The 22,141-nt window shown below is 39.8% G+C and overlaps 3 protein-coding genes across 5 annotated transcripts; all 3 read left to right on the top strand.

Moving 5' to 3' along the window:
• The first annotated feature begins 4,418 nt into the window (after positions 1–4,418).
• On the top strand, positions 4,419–7,466 carry LOC149381840 (BTB/POZ domain-containing protein). Of its 3 annotated transcripts, none has more exons than XM_089630122.1 (6): positions 4,419–4,602; positions 5,475–5,572; positions 6,255–6,353; positions 6,451–6,556; positions 6,791–6,903; positions 7,013–7,466. In XM_089630122.1, exons 1-5 carry the CDS (start codon positions 4,460–4,462, stop codon positions 6,867–6,869), a joined length of 525 nt encoding a protein of 174 aa, XP_089486248.1. In that variant the 5' UTR covers positions 4,419–4,459; the 3' UTR covers positions 6,870–6,903; positions 7,013–7,466. The 3 variants fall into 3 exon arrangements, with proteins under 3 accessions (XP_089486248.1, XP_089486247.1, XP_089486249.1); XM_089630121.1 differs by having other exon boundaries at positions 6,252–6,353; XM_089630123.1 differs by lacking the exons at positions 4,419–4,602; positions 5,475–5,572 and having other exon boundaries at positions 6,123–6,353.
• Positions 7,467–7,905: 439 nt separating this feature from the next.
• Positions 7,906–15,671, top strand: LOC149381839 (subtilisin-like protease SBT4.3). Its single transcript, XM_089630118.1, has 9 exons — positions 7,906–8,600; positions 8,693–8,876; positions 8,940–9,186; positions 12,365–12,857; positions 12,955–13,049; positions 13,552–13,776; positions 13,855–13,966; positions 14,056–14,269; positions 14,836–15,671. The coding sequence occupies exons 1-9, from the start codon at positions 8,481–8,483 to the stop codon at positions 15,366–15,368; spliced, it is 2,223 nt and encodes a 740-aa protein (XP_089486244.1). The 5' UTR covers positions 7,906–8,480; the 3' UTR covers positions 15,369–15,671.
• A 720-nt stretch (positions 15,672–16,391) lies between these two features.
• On the top strand, positions 16,392–21,769 carry LOC149381838 (subtilisin-like protease SBT4.3). Its single transcript, XM_089630119.1, has 10 exons — positions 16,392–16,487; positions 16,578–16,669; positions 16,747–16,838; positions 16,957–17,203; positions 17,885–18,377; positions 18,694–18,788; positions 19,775–19,990; positions 20,088–20,199; positions 20,281–20,494; positions 21,210–21,769. The coding sequence occupies exons 1-10, from the start codon at positions 16,392–16,394 to the stop codon at positions 21,740–21,742; spliced, it is 2,190 nt and encodes a 729-aa protein (XP_089486245.1). The 3' UTR covers positions 21,743–21,769.
• The last annotated feature ends 372 nt before the right edge of the window (positions 21,770–22,141 follow it).

Raw genomic sequence — 22,141 nt, 5'->3', positions numbered from 1 at the left:
ATTCGCAATACACTTAGCCACCACTTTGTAGAGGACGTTACATAGACTTATCGGTCGGAACTCTCGCATCCGGGTTGGCTCTTTACACTTTGGGATTAACACAATCGCTGTTTCGTTGATCGCGTCCATACTCTGGTTCTCGTTCAAGATCGACAGACAAAACCGAGTAACATCGTATCCGACCACATCCCAAAATTGCTGGAAGAACGCCCCGGAGAAACCGTCTTTCCCCGGGGCCTTGTTTGGATCAATCCCAAAGACAGCCTCCTTAACTTCCTCTTTGGTAAACTCCTGTAAAAGACCCGAATTGATCTCCGCCGTGATAACCGGGGTGGTACACTCGGTGACTTTCCTGATCTCAGCCATGCTCGGACGTCGAGAGGAAAAAATATTGGTGAAGTAGCCGGAGATGATAGCTTCGATTTTTTCCGGTAACTCGGTCCAAACGTTACGCTCATCCATGAGTCCCACGATACAATTCTTTTTCCTCCTCTGCGAAGCTTTCCGGTGGAAGAAGCTCGTATTTCGGTCTCCGTCCTTTAACCACGTGATGCGGCTTCGTTGCTTCCAGTAAGACGCCTCTTTCTCCAAGAGCGCATTAAGCTTCCTTTCTTCTACTCGAATCTCTTCTTCCCGAGGAGACACTTCCGACGAGTTAAGAGCGTCGAGGAGCCGCCGCTGTTTCTCAATCCCTTGTTTCATTTGCCGAATTTTCGATCTTCCCCAATCCGCCAGCATCTTAGAACACTGCTGAAGGGACGAGGGAATGTCGTTGGACCAAGCCGCTTCAATCAAGGCACGACACTCTGGTTCCTGACTCCAAGCCAACTCAAACCTGAAGCTTCTTGGCCTTCTGCTCCTCGGAACCATATTAGCCTTCGCCTTGCCCTCCAGCGAGACTAGGAGGGGTCTATGGTCCGAGGACCACAGGTCGAGGTGCTGAACGTAGCTGTCTGGGAACGCCGCCTTCCATTCCGCATTCGCCACGCATCGATCAAGCCTCTCCCACATGTAGCCATTCCGGAATTTCCTCCTCCAGGTAAACGGATCTCCAACGAACCCCAAGTCTTATAGCTCGCACACATCCAGCGCTCGACGGAATGCCTCCATCTGTCCGGGGTCTCTCGGCCGGCCTCCTTTTTTCTCATGGGCATACAAAATTTCGTTAAGATCACCTCCGCATAAGAAAGGCCCCTGAGATAGGTCGGTTACTCTTTTTAGAAGCTCCCAAGAGTGTTTCCGCAGTGCCTTGTCCGGGTTACCATACAGTCCCAGAAAACGCCAAACCTTCCCATCCTTATTACTCATCCACGCTTCTATGTGGGATTTAGAAAAGGAACCCACGCTCACGTCCATCTTATTTTTCCAAAACAACACTAGTCCGCCACTCCTCCCCTCCGGTTCCACCGCAAAACAACCCTCGAACCCCATCTTCACTCGAATTCTCTCAGCTTTCACCGTCGAGATCCTCGATTCCGAGATAAAGACAAAGTCCGGGGATATTTTTGACACGTGGAACTGGAGGGTGTCTTCCGTCCAAGGGTTGCCAATCCCTTGGACGTTCCATATCACGCCGATCATTGCGCCCGGCGCCCTTGCCTCACAAGGGTCGCCGAAGAAAAGGGTGATTCGTCCTCGTTCATATCCTGTAATCTGGAAAGAACAGAGGGTGAGACCAAAATGGGAGCTGTAGGGGAGGGGATGCAACCTGTGTTTCCCGGGGTATCCGGGGTCTTCTCCGCCTTGGCGTCGCGTTTTTGGCGTTTGTCTGGTCCATGTACGTCAGCAGTCTCAGAAACAAGCATCGCTCTTTTAGCCCTGCGAACTTTGTGCTTGACTTGGTCGCCTGACTTTTTCGTTAAGAACTTGAACGACTCCTGGAGTGAAACGGTGAGTTTTGCCACCTCCTGTGGAGAGGGAAGGAGCCTTCTGTTTTGTTCTTCCACTTGGGTTGGTGCTGGCCCAGTTTGATTCTGCCCTTGGAGAGATGAGCCCATATAAGGATCATGAGAAATAATTCCCATATTTCCTTTGGGATTCTGAAGACCAGCGGAGGGACTGCAGGCTGGGTCCTGGCCCATCTTCATAAAATTGGGCTTCGGCTTGGGCCCATCGCCACCTGGCATTGTCTTCCCCTGTGTCTCGATAAAACCCCCATTTGCAGTCTTCTCAGAGGAACCTCGAGCAGAGTTCTCCTCAGAGCATATAGGGGCATTCTGAGGTTCTTCTTTATCTCGTTCCAGGGTTTTCGCAGCAATTTCATCAACCAAACGGGAAATCTCCCCCTCCTCCGCACCCGGGACAGACTGTGTAGGAGGAGCGTTTTGTACAGTGCCTGTCAGTAAAGAGCTCGTACCCGGAAGGTCACGCGCGGCCTCGACCACGCGCTTGGGCTCCACCTGTACGCGCTCTGGACTCGGTCCTGGGCGGACCCCGGCTTGATTCCCTGTGAAGCAGTCGGCGAGGCTGGACTTCGCGTCGAGCCAAGGGCCATAGGTATGGACCTCAGCGAACCCTGCTTTCCGAATAACTGTAGTGCTAGACTGGCTGCATTCTGCGGAGTCATGGCCCAGGCACCCGCACTTGTAGCAGAAGGCCCCAATGTTCTCGTATTTAGCCTGTATCCACCGCGCCGGGAGGTTTCCTCTGTCGAGGAAGCACCCGGCAAAGAGGGGTTTCCGGGTAGAGACCTTGGCTTTGAACCTCATCTCCGAGTTGAACTTATCTCTAGGATTCACCTTGCACACCAAAGGTTCTCCGGCCATGCTAGCAAAGGTCTTGAGACTTTGGGTATGGATCGCTCCCGGTGGAAGTCCGCTGAGCCGAATCCAGAACGGGCAGTCAGAGAATTCGACCTCATCCATAGTGAGGTGAGTAGGCCACTCCTCCACCAACATTTGGGCCCCTTTTACTGTCCACGGTCTGCGTCGGAGAAGGGCTTCCCGGTCTTCGAGCAGGGAGAACCGGAAGAGAAAGGTATTGGGCTTCATTTCTTTCACGGTCCATTTCCCAGAGCTCCGCCAAGCTTTTTCGATGATAGCCACCACCGTGGACCGGCTCACCAAGCGTTTCCCCAAAATCTTGGCTAGGAGTACTCGGTCATCCTTGCTCGATCTCGGAGGATCCTCGCCAGTTAGGAGGTCTGACACTTGGATGGATGTTGTTTCTTCATTCACTTCGTCCATATCAGTCGAGGCGAATACAGGTTCACCCACTCCGATGGAGGGGTTAATACTCATTGCTGAGACGAGGATAGTAGAACCCTCAAGAGTCCCTCAGGGGAATGACCTACACCGCCGATTTTCCTTGTTCGCTATTCAGGAGAGTTGTACGGAGAGCATTTTTATCCCTTCGGCATTGGATGGGATGTTCAAGCTATTTGTCTCAACCCATTGTGGACTTTCAAAGTGAAAAAAAACGCATAGCTCATTAGAAGAATATGAAAGGCAATACAAAAGTATATGAAAAATATCTTGCACCATAAAGTGGCCTAGCAGGATTCAATACCGTGAAATTAAACCATATCAACCAGATAATAATATAATTTATGTACTATGTTATAAAATCAAATAGATGAAGTAAAATGGCTGATTTACAAACTACAAAACTCATATTTTCACAATTCCTTTTTATAAAATAAACAAATAAAACACCAAATATATAATATATGATAAATAATATATACTATATCTTTTGAGACACTTAAATTAAATTTTACGAATAAGACAACCAAGTCTATTCGGCAGTCTTTGTTTGGTGTATCACAACAGAAGAGACTTGGCAGAAATTTCATGAATAGAAAATCTCTACTCGAAATAAATGAGTAGAAAACGCCTAGATAAAATTTTATGAATAAGACAACAAAGTATATTTGACAATCTACGTTCGGCATATCACATACGAAATAGACTTAACATAAATTTCATGAATAGAAAGTCTCTACTCAAAATAAATGAGTAGAAGACGCCTAAGTAAAATCTCATGGTATACATGTTTGCACTCATAAGCTAAGAAATTATATTTAAGGTTAAGTGAAAATCTCGAAACGAGTGAATGAAGTTTTGAGTTCGTCTCGAACGAGAATTATTTTCCGACGGAAAATTACGGAAAGTAACTGAATAAAGAAATTTCAAGAGTGAGAATTAATACAGAGACCTCTTGAATATATTTAAATTATTTAAATCGAATGAGAAAGTTCTCGGTTCGATCCTATAATTGTTCTCCATTCAATCATGGATAAAATATGAAGCTATTTAAATAAAAAGGACCCATTTGCAACAAGAAAAAGAAATTTTTTTTTTCTCCGTGGCCGGAAATAAGACAACAAACTTGAAGGACCATTTTGTAACAAATGGAAATAATAAAGGCTGTTTTGAGGAGGTGGTGAAGGTTCAAGGATTTAATGTGCAGATTAAAACTTGTATCATTAAGAACCCCATCATTTATTAGTCTCTCTCGAATGCACACTAGAAAACTCTCCAGACTAGGTAAAGAAAGAGAAAGAAAGGTTGTTCGCGTGAGAAAGAAAGAAAAGAAGAAAGAAAGAAAGCATTTTCTCGCCGGAGAAGAAAGGAAGAAAAAGGACCGGAACTTCGTGTCAAGGTAGGATCGATATCTTGTTCTTTGTTAGAACCATAATGGAGTTGGTATCAATAAGTTTGGAATCTTTAATGAATTAGACACCAGCAACAAGGAAAGAAGACTTCTTCTCCATCTTCTCTTTGTTCTCTCTTTCCATTTCTTCAAATTTCAGCGTGAAATTCTAGGGTTTGAACTTCTTTCCCTCGGTTTTGTGCCATTTCAAGGTGGGCGGCGGGAATCCGTGGACATCATGATTTGTGCTTGCACGACCTTGAAATCATGATTTGATCTTGTTGGTTCTTTAAATCTTTCTTTGGTTCGAAATTTTTGTTTGTTTGGCCGAGAACTGGAGTTAAATTTGGGGGGGGGGGGGGGGGGGGGGTTCATGAATGAGAGTTTAAATCCTTAAATTGATGATTGGGTGATGATTATTATGTACTTAATTGCTTGGGTGTGTGTTTAATTTCGTATTTCTTCTTGAGTTGGTGTTAATTCCGAATTTGGGTTGTAAATTGGGGATTTTCCTCAATTTAGGGTTCATGAGATTTTATGGATTTTCAGGATTATGGATTAGTAAATATGGCTTGGAATTGTTGAAGAATAAATTCTGGAGATCTTTTATTTGGTTCGTTACGAGCTCGTGTTTGTTGTTGATGGCTTCGTGACGTGAAGATGGTGAAATTGGCAATTTTATTTTGTGATGTGGGAATGGATTTTATGACTTGGGGATTGTAGTGAATCTGATTTGATATGGAATTCTTTGTAAATGTGGGTTGTGTGGTGATTAAGTCCCATAATCTCTTGAGTCTCATCGGTAGCTGAGTAGTGGGATTTCGATTGAGACGATGGCTATGACCTTGTAAATTAATTAGGTTCATGTTTTAAAATCGCAGCGTGTTACAAAGAAGACAAAGCGATATGGACGGAGATCGTCACGCCGAGATTCGGCAAAAGTCGTTCGTGAAAGGCAAAGAAATTGGCGTTCAAACTCGTGAGTTTACACTCGATTTTCACGCGTCAAGGAGAGAAAAAGAAAAAAGGAAATAAAGTGTAAATTATATTTCATTTGATCGCTACGACGATGACTATGAAGAGCTCGATGTGAGAGTCGAAACGCCAATTGAGAGTGCCGTTTGTCGTCTTGGCGGCAATGGAAGGCTGTTCTGTTGCGAGCTTGTTCAGGAACTCGCTCCATGATTTTTTCAAAACGAAAACAACGAATTTTTTTTTAAGAGAGAGAGAGAGAGAGAGTAATTGAATGTTATTAAAATGGAAAAACAAACGTGGCATTATTAAACATTTAACCATAATTAATTTGAAAAAAAAAACTACAGCTTAAGCATTGAGGACAATATAGACATTTTTAAACATTGATTAAGTGACGGCTATTTGTTATAAAATTTTTGGTCACAATGAATATTTAAACTTCACAATGAAAATTTCAAGTTTGATGTGATCTAATTGGTTACAAATTTCTTCAAATAGACTTTGTGCTTAAAAATTGTGTGTATATATAATTATGTATATATGCGTAGGAATAAAGAAAAAAAGAGAGAAAAGAAACCGAATAAGACAAAACTTTATATTTAACAAAGCAGGGGACATATTTGTTCTGGTTTCACCGTGGAATGAGTAGAAATCTGACCTCTCTTTGTTTTCGATGAGGAAAGAAGACACAGTGAAGCTGATCAGCGCCGAGGGTTTCGAATTCATCATCCACAAAGACGCTGCCATGGTTTCCCAGACCATTCGCAACATGCTCACTTCTCCCGGTGATTAGTCTCTCTCTCTTCTCAATTTAGGGGTTTCAGATAACAATCTCAGTCAATTTTTTTTTATTATTTATTTATTTATTTATTTTTATAATAGGAAGTTTCGCGGAGGCTCAGCATGGCCAGGTCACGTTTCCGGAGATCGGTACCACGGTTCTCGAGAAGATCTGCAAATACTTCTACTGGAACCTCCAATTCGCCAGGTTTCTTTTTTCCTTCTTTGACGCTCTCCGATCTTTTGATTTTCTTCAGATTACGTGTTGAAAGATGCTAAAGTGTTATATTAGATATTCAAAGATTACATTTAATCAAGAGGATATGTCGACGATGAATAATTTGACTCATCAGATTGAACTGAGGCTCAACTCTCAATTCGTTTCTGCGTTTTTTATTTTTTATTTTTTTTGTAAGTATTTCTTTTTTCTTTCTTTGATCAGTGGGGAAGAGAGCGAGTTTCACATTGAACCGGAACTAACTCTAGAGTTGATGATGGCGGCCAATTATCTTGATACCTAGCTTAGCCTGTTCCCTTAGCCCTTTTCCAGCCACAGTGAGTAACTCCGACAAGCCTCACACAAGTTTACATTTGCTTAATTTTGTATTTTTTTTATTTTTCGTTCTAATTAGGCTTTTCTTTCGCTTGCTCTCTCAACTGGCAGGGATTGTTGAGGACGAGGGCGTGGCTTGAGAGGGGCTCTAGGCTGTAGGAGTTGTACATCAGTACTGGAATTTACTTCCAGATTTCATTGTAGTCTTCGCGTGACAGTGAGACTTTAGATTGTAGTATTAGCAAAGATACTGTCAAACTGCTTTTATTTGAACATAATCAAAACCGTGTGAAAAGGCATTAGTCGATTTGATACTCGTTTTCTAGAAATAGAATAAACTGTTATCAGCAGTGTCAAGGTGTACATTGAGAAGCTGGATGTAGCTCTTATGAATGCCTGACCTATTCATCTCGAGCAAAAAAAGGGCATGCTTTGAAGAATGGAATTTAATTGAAACAACTGTATGTAGTTTCTTTCTTCAAACGGCCTGAACTGGTCTTGTGTTTGTCACGATTATATAGTGGAGTAACACCACAGGTTGAAATGTGAAGGGTCATGTTTCTGATCAGGCTTTCAATATTATTAGGGAAGAGGACTTATAGAGTCAAATTTTGTTTAGAGGTCACGTTTTCGGTTCGTAGAAGTTTTTATTTATTTACCTATCTGATTTAGTTTGTAGAACATGGAAAACTAATACCATCCCCTTAGGGAGTAGGGACTAATCTGACTCTGTTCTAATCTGGCTTTAAACTATTTTTTCGAAATGATCTCCTACCACACGTAAAGTAGTATTTTCTTTCCCTTCTAACTTCCCTGTTTTTATTGTAATTCCGTTGAAAGTCTGGCAAAAAGTTCCCAGAAATTCTAAATATCGACAGTTTTTGTTTTGGAAATAATGAAGTTCTTTTAATATGCCAACAAAACCTTGCTAAATTTCCAAATCGGCACTTAAAATTTTATTTTTATTTATTTGTTTATTGTTGAATTTTGTTGGCATTCCTATCCCAATCACTTTCAGGGCTCTGGTTTTCACTTTCATTTGTTTCCATTACTGGGGATCAAAGCGTATGTTTAAGCTTTTCAGAAAGTCAGACAAAACAGTCATTGTAGTAAATAAAATAAATAAATTATGTAGTGCTTCAAATGGTTTGAATGTTATAAGTTGCTTAAAGAGATATACCAAGTTCTGATATAAAATCATTCACTAGAGGTGGATCTTTAATTTCGTGATGAAAAGCTTGATTTTTGCCCCACTTATCAAATCAGTGTGCTAGTCGCAATTCATCCATTTTTTTTTTCTGTCTACTAGAATTTCAGATATTGCATTTTGGCAAGTTAATTAAGACTCCAAAATCAGGTACTCGTAAGAAAAAGCAACTTAATTAATCTAGATTCTGTTGGATTGCATGCAAGTAGATGTAACAAAGAGATTTTCACACCTTCCATAGATTGCATTGAATGCCTGGATTTTGTTCATTAAAAAAAAAATGAAATCCAGATTAAATCCAGCATCAATAAAGATGATATTGTATTTCATCCACTGCCTTCAATCTTTCCTATAAGAGTGTCACCACTTTCAATGGTGAAGCAACAAAAATCACACAACATGGCGAGCTGTGGAGTTGTGTCATTTAACCTCTTAGCCATTTGCATTCTTGCTACGAGCTTTTTGTCTGCAGCCACTGATGAAGATAGAAAGGTAACCATTTTATTCGTTGCAAAATAAATTACCGCTTGAATAATAAATAAAGTTCTTATGGCATGGCTTCTTCGAAATTTGATGATATGCAGGTCCATATTGTGTACATGGGATCGCTTCCGGAAGGAGAGTACTCGCCAAGATCTCATCATCTCAGTATTCTACAATCCGTTGTTGCGAACAGTGTTGCTTCAAATTCCTTTATTCTAAGTTACAAAAGAAGCTTCAATGGGTTTGCGGCGAATCTTACGCAGCAAGAAAGCCAGAAACTGGCTAGTAAGTTCTCCCGCTTCTTAAATTTTAATTTACTTCGGCTTCTAATACTCCTTGAAATGGCAGGTTTGGAGGGAGTCGTGTCGGTTTTCCCGAGCGTAACATATCACACCGAAACAACTAGATCTTGGGATTTCATGGGATTGCTTGAATCATCGAGTAGAAACCCGAGTGTCGAGAGTGACATCATCATCGGCGTCATCGACACCGGAACTTGGCCCGAGTCCGAGAGCTTCAGCGCCAAAGGCTTCGGTCCACCGCCCAAGAAATGGAAGGGAAATTGCTTCGGCGGAATTAATTTCAAATGCAACAAGTAAATTCTTCAACTTTGTCACCATCTCAAAAAAAGTATTAAAACACGAAACACAAGAACATAGATTTTTTTTGTGGAAAACCCAAAGAGCTAGACAGGGCCGGCCCAAACTCACCGGGGGCTCTAGGCGATTCAATATTTTGGGGTCCTATAATACTAATAAAAATTTAAATTTTCAGGGTAAAAATGTAAATTTTTTAAAAAATGGGCCAAAAGTGTAAATTTTTAGAGTAAAAAATGTAAATTTTCTTAAAAATAGTCAAAAAGTGTAAATTTTTTGGGACCCATCCACATAGAGAAATTTCATTTTCTAGACCTAAAAGTGATAGAAATATCTTCATTAGACCCGTTAATTAAAAAATATCCAAAATTGGACTTTTGTACCAATTTTGGACAAAAATGCCTTCAATTCAAAATAAACCTCATATTCTCACTTCTCACTTTCTCTTCTCACTTTCTCCTTCATCTTCTCACTTTCTTCTCACTTCTCTCACTTTCTCTCACATTCAAAATAAACCTCATATCTCCTTCATCTTCTCACTTTCTCTTCTCACTTCTCTCACTTTCTCTCAAAACAAAATCCGAGCCAACCTATTCCGACGCCAACATCACCACCTCCGACGCCCACCTCACCACCTCCGACGCCGACCTCACCACCTCCGACGCCCACCACCAACTCCGACGCCGACCCCGACCTCCATCAACCTCCATAGCTCTCAAAACCTCAAAATGACAAAAAAGGTATGTTTTTTAATGGTTTTTTCATGGTTGCTTTGTGTAGCATAGATAAGAAATAAGATTAGAGTGGTTTTTTCATGGTTTTTTTTTAAATCGCTGTGATTTTTTTTTTTTTTTTAAATCTTGATGGATCCCGTCGGATCCCATCGGAATCAGTCGGGATCCGACCGATTCCGATGGGATCCGACGGGATCCGATGAAGTTGTCGCTATGGAGGTCTCGAATCGGGAGGTTGGAATTTTTTTTTTTTTTTTAAATTTTGATGGATCCCGTCGGATCCCATCGGAATCAGTCGGGATCCGACTGATTCCGATGGGATCCGACGGGATCCGACCGTCTCCGATGAGGTTGGTTCCCGTTGGTTCCCGTCGCTTGTTAATTTTTTTTTTTTTTTTTTAAATCTCGACTGTCTCCGAGGTTTGAAATGTTTTTTTTTTTTTTTTTTTTTAATTTTGATGGATCCCGTCGGATCCCATCGGAATCAGTCGGAATCCGACTGATTCCGATGGGATCCGACGGGATCCGACAGTCTCCGATGAGGTTGATTCCCGTCGGTTTGAAATGTTTTTTTTTTTTTTTTTTTTTTTTTTTTAAATCTTGAGAGAATCTAGTTAAATTTATATGTGTTTGTTTTTTTTTTTTTGTTTTTTTTTTTTTTTTTTTCAGATTTTAGTTATGTTTTTTGTTGGATTGTTTTGAATGATATTTAGTTGTGTTATTTGTGTTTTGAATGATATTTAATTGTGTTTTTTTGTTGTGTTTTGAATCATATTTAATTTTAGTTGTGTTTTGAATGATATTTAATTTTAGTTGTGTTTTGAATGATATTTGTTTTGTTTTTATAATTTATTAGTGATTAAACTTGTTATAACTCGTGTTTTAGGAGAATTTGACGTTGCTATGTGAGAGTAATTTTCCGGGTCGAATCACGTATAGTGGTTCGGGAATGTTGAAGCTTGTGAAAGAAAAATTCACAGCTCTGGATCACGTGACGGTTCACCTTGTTTTGATGGTTCACCGTGTCCTGATGGTACTGCAAAATGTTTAACAAAATCTTTATATTCTTCATGATTTACAAACTCTTCGAATTCTGTTGCTTTGTCACTGTTGTGTCCATCTTCTCCCTTGTCACTTTTATCTTCATCAACTTTGTTATTTTGTTCTTCATCATCTTCTTCCTTGTTGTTGTGATAATTATCGCTATCATGCACGTATACTTCATCATCTCGACCGCTGATTATCAAATTCTTTCGTCTCTTGTTGAGTTCAACACGAGGCAACTCTTCATTGATAACATTTTTTCCTTTATCTACTTTGTTTGCACTGAACGCCGTGATTTCTTTCGATATCAAAGTTACACAAAGTGCATATTTTCTACGACTTTTGCACTTCGTATAATACTTAACATCAATATCGTCCTTCAACAAAGCAGGCTCAATCGGCATATTACCCGCTTCATATGGAACTTCTAACTTTAAGTCATACTTTGATCTGTCTATATCGACTCTATTGTACACCTTGTCGACTAACCCCGTGTATGTCGTCTCTTTCGAAACTTCAAGCGGAAATGTTCTTGCATTTTTGAACACGTATAAGTGTCCATTTCTCTCCCATGTGCCGTTAACCATCAACAAAACTGCAACAAATATCACATAAAATACATTAAATAAAAAAAAAAGATTTTTTATTTTTTCTTCATACACTATCGGATCCGGCCAGATCCGGTCGGATCCGGTCAGATCCGGTCGGATTCTGGCAGTTTGTCGGATCCGGTCGGATCCTGCCAGATCCGGTCGGATCCTGACCTTGCCAGATCTGGTCGGATCTTGCCAGATCCGGTCGGATCTTGTCCGAATTTTAGCTTAAATTTCATCGGAAATAGTACTTAAATTTCATCCTAAATTATCGGATTTCATCGGAAATAACGTTAAATTCCCGGTTATTTGACCTAAATCTACCAACTTTTTTTTTTCTACACAAACTATATCAACATAACTATAAAAGATGAATGAATAAGCATACTAACCCATTTCGACAGGATTGATTGAAGTGGATACTAAAAAATGATGAAACGAGAGGAAATGAGAGAGGATGAGAGATGAAAAGAAGTAGAGAATGAATTGAAGATGGTTATATTACCTTGAAAGGGTATTTTCGTCCGAAATTGGTACAAAAGTCTAATTTTAGATATTTATGAACTAGTGAGTCTAACTGAGATATTTTCATAACTTCGAAGTCTAGAAAATGAAATTTCTCTCCACATACAGGACCCTAGGCCTGGGCCTAGCCCGCCTTAGCTCAGGGCCGGCACTGGAGCTAGAAAATATGAAGGAAAGAAAAAAGTGACGTAAAACCGAAAAAAGCAGAACTACCTCCTGTGAAAATCGAATTCTCACCAGACACGGTAAACACTTTTTTTTTCTTCGTCTTCTTTTCACAGCAAGATCATTGGGGCCCGGGTTTATGGGTTAACCGGAAATTCCTCCGCCAGAGACGACGTCGGCCACGGGACCCACACGGCATCGACCGCGGCCGGGAGCGCGGTGAAGCGAGCGAGTTTCTACGGAATAGGCGAGGGCACGGCGAGAGGAGGTGTACCCTCGGCCAGGATATCGACGTACAAAGTTTGCAATCCTTTTTGCGACGCCTACAAGATCATGGCCTCCATAGACGACGCCATTGCGGACGGCGTCGACGTCATCACGATATCGCTCGGTCACGACGTCGCTACGCCGTTCGATCACGACGTCCTCGCCATCGGAGCGTTCCACGCGATGAGGAGAGGGGTTCTCGTCGTCAACTCCGCCGGGAACAACGGGCCCGCCCCGGGGAGCGTCGCCAGCGTGGCTCCGTGGCTCGTGACTGTGGCCGCGAGCAGCATGGACCGGAGGATCGCCGATAAGGTTGTCCTTGGCAATGGAGCGGAGATGATTGTACGTTTTCGACGTCGTAACTTTTGTGTGTGTGTGTGTTTTTTTTAAGTAAGATTTCGTTGTCGATTTTTATAAATGGTTTTTGATCTGATTGCAGGGGAATTCTGTGAATTCTTTCGCGCTGAATGGAACCGCGTACCCTCTGGTACTCGGTCTAAATGCTTCGAAAGAGTGCTTGGGTAGCCGGGGCAGGTAGTTTCTCATAACCATTTCAATTTTTTTTTCTTCTTAACACAAATAGTCCTCAACTACCATGCAAGTTTTCAAGAGCAAAATAGTCCTCAATTATTGATTTTGTAGCAATTTAAAGTTGAAAACTTGAAACATATTTTCAAACTAAAAACCTCGTCAATGAGAGGAGTTGGTTGAATCATATTATGACTGTAAAAACAACGTATAAAAGTCATTGAATTGTTAGAGCAAGATTGAGTTTTAATGATGTGTTTTCAAAATTTTAAACAACTTATTTGCATTTGTAATTCCGTTCTCAAGATGTTGAATTTCATTGTTTTACTTTATGTATTTGTAGTTTTTTTTTTCTTTCTAAATGCTACAAAACCAATAATTTAGAGACCAAAATGCGACTCGAATAATAGTTCGGAAAATTATCCAGCCAATAAAAGTCTTATTTTAGTCTAAACAAACGAAAAGGGCTATTTATTTATTTATTTTTAAAATTTTAAATTTTGTTTAGGAGGCACACTCTTAGCTCACGTCCGTGTCTCGACCCGGGATTGGTGAAGGGCAAGATTGTGGTGTGTGACACGATGAACGGAGCCGATGAGGCCTACAAAGCTGGTGCGATTGGTTCGATCTTTTCCGGTCCAGACGATGTCGCTTTTATTCCCCCACCGCTCCCCGCCTCAGCTTTGAACAGCTCAGACTTCGCGGCACTCGGGTCGTACCTAAACTTATCAAAGTAAGTGTTCCTCTACTACGGTGCGCTCGATAAGCGTTCGTTACATCAACTCTCTCTGACTCGGTCTAAATATCGCAGTCGTCCCGAAGCACGCATATTCAAAAGTGAAGCATTTAAAGATCCTATGGCTCCAATGATCGTTTCGTTCTCTTCGCGCGGACCTAATACTGTGGCAAAGGAGATTATGAAGGTTCAGTCTTCAATTCAAATCAAGAAAGATTCCGGTTTCTTGTTTTATAATTTTTCTTTTTTTGTTCTCTAATGCATGATATTTGGCAGCCGGATATAAGTGCCCCGGGGATAGACATATTGGCGGCTTTTTCGCCAAGTGGTTCGCCATCGGAAAGCTCAGAGGACAAGAGGCGCGTTAAGTACACGATGCTATCGGGAACCTCGATGTCGTGTCCACATGTCGCCGGCGCCGCAGCCTATGTCAAATCGTTCCACCCCGATTGGTCTCCTTCGGCTATCAAATCGGCTCTCATGACCACTGGTAAGAACATCATTTTTTGGGTGTTTTTTTAGCGTAAATATTCTCTATTATTTATGAGAGGCACATTTTGGTTCTGAAACTAATTTTTGGAGCTAAAAGGTCCACAAAATCTTAATTTTTTTTTTTAGCAATTTAGTGTTTTCCTAAATATCTATACTTTTTTTTTATTTAGTTTTTTATTTTATTTTATGAAATTAACACCTATACAACTTCAAACAAATTTAGAAACTTTCGTAACTTGTTCATATTTATATATAAAAAAAAACTAATTAGAATATATTATATTCCTGAGTGTAAAAATACTAAATAAAAGTTAAAACAACTTAGATTTTAGGGTAAGATTTTGTTTCAATCCTACTTGATTCTTTTTTTATAAATAGGGTATTTAAGGGTTGAACTTCATCAAAACTTATATGTTTTTTCATAAAAGCGGCTTTAATGCTACCAAATCAATAATTGTTTTACCTTACGAATAAATAGATTAGGGAGCTCTAATTAAACGGATCTTTTAACCTGATTCTTGACGTACATATATAACCAAATCTCCTTGTTGTCCATTCTATAAGCCGGGGAAATGAAGAAGAGATCAAACTCCCTAGAAGAATTTGACTACGGGTCGGGAATCGTGGACCCCGTCAGAGCCGTAAACCCGGGGCTCGTGTACGATGCCAAAGAAGAAGACTACGTGAGGTTTCTCTGCAGCATGGGATACAAGGAAGAGAGTATAAGAGTTATCTCGGGCAACAAGACCAGTTGCGCCTCCCAAGGCTCAGACAAAGGGTCGCCGAGGGACCTGAATTACCCGTCCATGACTGCTGTGTTTATCCCGGGAAAGGCGTTCACGGTCCGATTCCGTAGAAAGGTGAGGAACGTGGGAACCGCAAACTCGACTTACAAGGCAGTTGTGTCTCAGAAGCCGAGGATGAGCGTCAAAGTGGAGCCCGCGGTTCTGTCGTTCGAGTCGCTGGACGAGGAGAAGAGCTTCGACGTGATCGTCAAGGGAAACTTTTCGGTGACAGATCGTATCGTCTCGGCTTCGCTGGTGTGGTCAGATGGGACTCATCGTGTTCGGAGCCCCATTGTGTTGCACCACTTGTGATGTTTGAGACAGACATGAAAGAAAGCAGAGTTTTTTTTTTTTTTTTTTTTTTTTTTTTTTTTTTTTGGCAAAATGTTTAACAGGACAGTGCGGAAAAATTGAAAATTTTCATGAAAAATGAAACCCAAGAGCAATGCTCATGATATGAATATAATAGAAAATGAAACTCTAGATCGCTCAAACGAAAATAACATTTGCCACCATTTCTTTGACTGAATTTTTTTCCATAGCCATTTTTTTGGTATGTGGCTATGTGCTATGGATAATAATCTAAATTCCATCAGTTGGTCTGGATAAATTTTGGATATTTGCATTTGGCCGGTATCCATTGGGAAACAAAATTTTGGCTGATAAATAAAATCTTAATTTTAGTTGTACATTTTCTTCAGATTTTATTTCATTTGAATTTTCTTCAATTCAACAACAAAAAATAATTACCATGTATTCTCTATTTTTTTCCTCAAATTTTCCAGGTTCCAAACCTATACTCTGAGAGTTTGGAATACAGCCATGAGACTTTTAAATGCTTGCAATATAGTTAGTTTGACATTTATTACAAATATTAGTCAAACATCTAATGTACCCTTATTTATTTGCCTCGTTTGCTTTGTAATTGTTTTTTTTATTTCATGACCATGTAGGCATAATTATAACAATTATGCTTCGTAACTCAACAGTCACACTAACACCAATTATTTATATATTTATGAAATATTTTCCATCCTCTTCAATTGATCTGACAGAAAATTATCTAAAAATTTGAGGCCTTCTGAAGATTTGAAGCTGTTACTAAGGAATCGTCAACAACTTTGAGAGTTTTAGAACCTTGTAAATAAGTTCTGGTCATCTTACTATGAAATAAATGGCAACAAAGACTTTCATGCATTAAATTAAACGGACGCTACTCGTTGAACAAAGAGACGACCTATTTGCGAGACATGCAGTAATTAAAACAAGCGGTCTTTAATATAAACTCGCCACTTTCTCTCATGAAGCTCCAAACAAACAACAATCTCACAGAGAATGGCCAACCACAGAGCTCTTCTTTCCTTCTCTTTCTTAGCCGTTTTCATTTCAGCCACAAGTTCTCTGAGCAAAGCTAGTGATGAAGATAGAAAGGTATTTCAAGAACATACAAACATGAATATAATCCTTCTTTTGAAAGAAAAATAAAAATTGTATGAACAAATCTCTCTTTCGTTGATTCAGGTCCACATCGTATACATGGGAGCGCTTCCCGGCGGCGCTTATGAACCCTCGTCTCACCATTTGAGTATATTACAAAGTGTTATGAAGAAAAAGTATATTAATTCTGTGTATGTATATATATATGGTTTTTATTTTCTTGTTCGTTCACTCTCTTTCATATGTCTCACAGTTCCGCTGCGAAATCGTTGATTGTAAGCTACAAGAGAAGTTTTAATGGCTTCGCTGCAAACGTAACAGAGGAAGAGAGACAGAAGATCTCTAGTGAGTGTTAATGGATTAATAAGCACTGCTTGCATTTACACGCTAATTGTCTATTAATGTGGTGAGTCATAGATTAATTAGCACTGAAACATTTGACTTGTGATTAATGGAAAAAAAGGTTTAAAGGAAGTGGTGTCGGTTTTCCCGAGCCAAGTACTCCACACCCACACCACAAGATCTTGGGACTTCATGGGATTTACCGAAACGTCGACGAGAAGCAAAACGGTGGAGAGTGACATAATCATCGGCGTAATCGACACTGGAATTTGGCCGGAGTCGGAGAGCTTTAGCGACAAAGGTTTCGGTCCCCCTCCTAATAAGTGGAAGGGTGTCTGCAATGGTGGACTAAATTTCACCTGCAACAAGTACACTTTTTTTTTTTTTTTTTTTTCTCTGTAATAAGCTCATGATTCCAATTTTATTTTTGACTAGTTAGTGAACTAATTTTTATCCAAACTAAATAATTTTAAGAATATATTACTCTCATAATATAAATATTTGACCAATTTTTTAATTAACAAATTTTTTCCGTTACAATTTCACTTAAATATGTTATTTATTTTGGAGTAGTAGTCTAACTGGGCAAATAATTTACTAAACAGAAATGCTTTTCAGCCCGAGTACGATTCGCACGACTCCCCGCCAAAGTATTAAACACAAAAAACAAATTGCCACGTGTCAATGAATGTGTGGATCGTTAGAGCTCGTGACCCGTGATAAATAGCATCTCTCTTTACTAAAACAGTCGATTTCAACAAACTTCTTTAGCTTAATTGTTTCGTTTGACTTTAGGTTGACTTATTAGAGCATCCTTTTGAAGAAAAGTTATAATAAAATGGATGGAGACAAACATTTTGAACGCAGTCAATAATAACATTACTATAGCCTTTTTCTAATAAAAATATCGAGGTCTAAATTTGAATAGTAACTAACAATTTAAAAATAGCTTTGGTTTTTGTCAATTGCTTCGTGTAATTCTTCCTTCATCTCAGTCACAAGTAGGAAAAAGCCACAAAAAGATTATAAGAACATTTTGCTTTTTGTAGCAAGATCATTGGGGCCCGGGTTTACGGCTCAACCGGAAATTCCTCCGCCAGAGACGACGTCGGCCACGGGACCCACACGGCCTCGACCGCGGCCGGGAACGCCGTGAAGGGCGCGAGTTTCTACGGAATAGGCGAGGGCACGGCGAGAGGAGGTGTACCCTCGGCCAGGATATCGATGTACAAAGTCTGCGACCCTTTTTGCGAAGCGTACAAGATCTTGGCCTCCATAGACGACGCCATATCGGACGGCGTCGATGTCATCACGATGTCGCTCGGCCACGACACGGCTAAGCCGTTCGATACGGACGTCATTGCGATCGGGGCGTTCCATGCGATGATGAGAGGGATACTTGTGGTTCACTCCGCCGGGAATAGCGGGCCGAGCCGCGGGAGCGTGGCCAGCCTCGCGCCGTGGCTCGTGACCGTGGCCGCGAGCAGCATCGATCGGAGGATCGGGGATAAGGTTGTGCTCGGAAACGGAGTAGAGATGATTGTAAGTACGCCTTCGGTTTTTTTTTTTTCTTTCAATTTTTCTTACGTCGTATTTTTTTTAAAGGGTCTATTAGATATATAGCCTTATTTACATATTTAGTTTGCTATTTAGCCACCTTTTAGTAAGTTTTTGATAAATAGCTATACGTTCAAAAAATTTAACTGCAACAACAAAAAATAAAAATACATAAATACGTCAAGTTTGCGACTATTTACCCAATATTTAGTGAAGGTTGGCTAAACAACAATTTTGAAAACCTAAGTGGGTTAATTTCTTAATTTTTTCTGTTTTTTAAATGGTTTTGAATTGAGTGTAGGGGAATTCTGTGAATTCTTTCGCGCTGAATGGAACCGCATTCTCTCTGATAGGCGGTGTAAATGCTTCGAAGGAGTGCTCGGATTTCTTTGCTAGGTAGTTTCTCATAGCCGTTTTTTTTTTAATTTTTATTTATTTATTTATTTTTTTAAAACGCAAATAGTTTCTTAATTACAAGGCTCCAATTGGAACATGAGAGAACGAGCAAGGGAAAATTTATTGTGCTCTCTGGAGGAAGGAAAAAAATTGAAAAGAAAAGACAATAGGAGGGAAATTTTTTTAACTAACAAGGGAATTCTATTTTCACGGAAAATTAAGTAAAAAATGAAATACATTTAAATTTTCACATGTGAGAATCGCATTTGTATCTATTTTCTCATAGCTTTTTCTCTCAATCTCTCTCTCTCTCTTATGTTATATGACTTCGAAACATAACATGTAGTTTTAATTTTTTCTAATATTCTCCCTTCGAATTTCCTTTCTCTCGTAGTTTCACTTTCCATTGCATTTGCGGGTTCCAAACGAAGCCACTCGAGCTATATTTTAGTCACTAAATTACTTCTAGGAGCAAAGTCGTCATCAAATATCTATTTTGTAAATTTTTAGTATTATTTTACAAAAAATCATTCAACTTTTTAACAAAATCTATCACCCAATAAACTTAGAACATATAGTTTAAGTAACTTTTAATTTCACAAAAGAAACTCAATAAATTATAATATGACCTAGACATACCAAGCAATTTTGAATTGTTAGAGTAGGATTATATTTCAATAATACTTTTTGAAAGGATTAGGTTTATTAAATAGGTTTATTTCAATAGTACTTTTTAGAGGATAAGGTGTTTAGGTTTCTTTAAATAGGTTTTGAGTTGTTTAAATTTTCTACTTCATAAAAAGTAATCTCTTATATTAAAAAAGAAAACACTAAAACGTTGCAAAATTAATAGTCAAGGGACGACAACATTACCGGATTAATAGTTCATACCTACCTTAACACAATCTTTCATTTACTTTTGGAAGCAAAAATTAAACAAACAAGAATAGGTATTTTATTTATTTATATTTGTAATTGCGGTTTAGGAGGTGCAATCGCAATTGTCTTGACCCGGGGCTAGTGAAGGGCAAGATTGTGGTTTGTAGCGAAATGGACGGAGCCGATGAGGCCTACAGAGCCGGTGCTATTGGCTCGATCGTTTCCGGTCCAGACGACATTGTTGCTTATATTCTTCCGCTCCCCGCGTCCGCTTTGAACAGCACAGACTTCGCGACACTCATGTCGTACCTAAACTCATCGGAGTAAGTGTTCTTCTAGAGCATTATTTTTATTTTTATTTTTTATTTTTTTTGCATTGTCCTCTCTCTCTCTCTGACTTAAAATCTTATGCAATTGTAGGCATCCCAAAGCAAATATATTGAGAAGTGAATCCATCGAAGATCCCACGGCTCCCATGATTGCGTCGTTCTCTTCGCGCGGGCCAAACCGTGTGACAAGGGAGATTATGAAGGTCCGCGCTCTCTTCAACGAGTCAAGATTCCGAATTATTTTATTGTTCTCTGATCTTTTGTTTTATTTGACGTTTTGGCAGCCGGATATAAGTGCCCCAGGGATAGACATATTGGCGGCTTTCCCGCCAAGTTGTTCGCCGTCGGATAGCTTAAAGGACAAGAGGCGCGCAAAGTACACAATGCTATCGGGAACCTCGATGTCGTGTCCACATGTCGCCGGCGCCGCGGCCTATGTCAAATCGTTCCATCCCGATTGGTCTTCTTCGGCCATCAAATCGGCTCTAATGACCACCGGTAAGAACATCTTCTTTTTTGTTTGGTCTTTTAGCAAAAATAGTCGTTGAACTATATGTTATAATAGAAGTGGCATTTTGGTCAGTGAACTAATTTGAGAAATGGTCTATGCATTAAGTAAATAGCCACATTTACAGTTTGACATTGCTAAATAGTTAATGTTTCGTAAATTTTAGGTAAATAATCACTTTCATATATTTACAGACGTAAATCTTAGGTAAATAACACTTTCATTTATTAGGCCAGATCATCTTTATGACTATTTACTTAAGATTTACGAAACATTGACTATACAGTAATTACAAACATTTTAGTTGGTTATTTACCTAATTTTTTATTTTTAGAATGAAATAGTCAAATTAATGAAAGCTTAACACCTAAACAACGTCATACATTCTTACAAACTTAAGTGATTTGTTAAATTGATAAAGGTTATGTTTAACTCTAAATACTTATTATATTTTATAATAAGATTTTTGTTTAGTGATATTTTTTAAAATTAACTCAAAATGATAAAGAAGTTAGTTTGGTCTAAAAATATGTTTTTAAGCCTTTGTTGAATTTTATCCAAGAACTTGATTCCGTGAAAATAATTAAAATTCTACAAAACAAATAAATATACTTTTATAACATTTTGCTCTAGATTATCAAGATGTCACTCTTAAGAATTATGAAAAAAAATAAAATAAACATGATATATTCTCAATACTTTCAGCCCGGGAAATGAAGAAAAGCTCAGATTCCCTCGAAGAATTCGACTACGGGTCGGGCCACATCGACCCCATCAGAGCCGTAAACCCGGGGCTCGTGTACGACGCCAAAGAAGAAGACTACGTGAGGTTTCTCTGTAGCATCGGCTACACCGAAAAGAGAGTGAGACTGATCTCAGGCGACAAGACCAGTTGTGCCTCCCAAGGCTCAGACAAAGGGTCACCGAGGGACCTGAATTACCCGTCCATGACCGCCGTGTTTATCCCGGGAGAGGCATTCACGGTCCGATTCCGTAGAAAGGTGAGGAACGTGGGAACCGCAAACTCGACTTACAAGGCAGTTGTGTCTCAGAAGCCGAGGATGAGCGTCAAAGTGGAGCCCGCGGTTCTGTCGTTCGAGTCGCTGGACGAGGAGAAGAACTTCGATGTGATCGTCAAGGGAAACTTTTCGGTGACAGATCGTATCGTCTCGGCTTCGCTGGTGTGGTCCGATGGGACTCATCGCGTTCAGAGTCCCATTGTGTTGCACCACTTGTGATGTTTGAGACAGACTCGCAAAGAAAGCAAAGGTTTTTGAGGGGTTATATAGAGTTGCTTTCGTCAAATAATCAAGTTTCTCAGATGTTATATAGTCTTGTTCTTTTTGTTTATGCATTACAAGCTAGCGTATGGGACAAGTTTCTTACAAGAAAAATATTTTTGAAGCTATCACTTGGACAATGCCAGTGCACTTCTAGAAGTGCGAAAAATAGAAAATTGCCATGGAAGATCAATATTAGACACTTTTTAAAAACTAATAATTACAGCAGCGTTCACTAAGAAGAAAATTAGGTTAATCGAGGGCTTGACAATTTCTGCTGTCGAATTTGTACTTTTCAGGCTACTGACTATGGGGCTTATTAAGCCACCCTCAAAAAGGAAAATTTTGGAATTTATG

This window comes from Urtica dioica, chromosome 11, assembly GCF_054948205.1.
Source record: "Urtica dioica subsp. dioica isolate 48M chromosome 11, U.dioica_male_clone48M_v1_H2, whole genome shotgun sequence".
In the NCBI taxonomy this organism is placed as follows: domain Eukaryota; kingdom Viridiplantae; phylum Streptophyta; class Magnoliopsida; order Rosales; family Urticaceae; genus Urtica; species Urtica dioica.
This window is presented reverse-complemented; position numbering and strand designations above follow the sequence as displayed.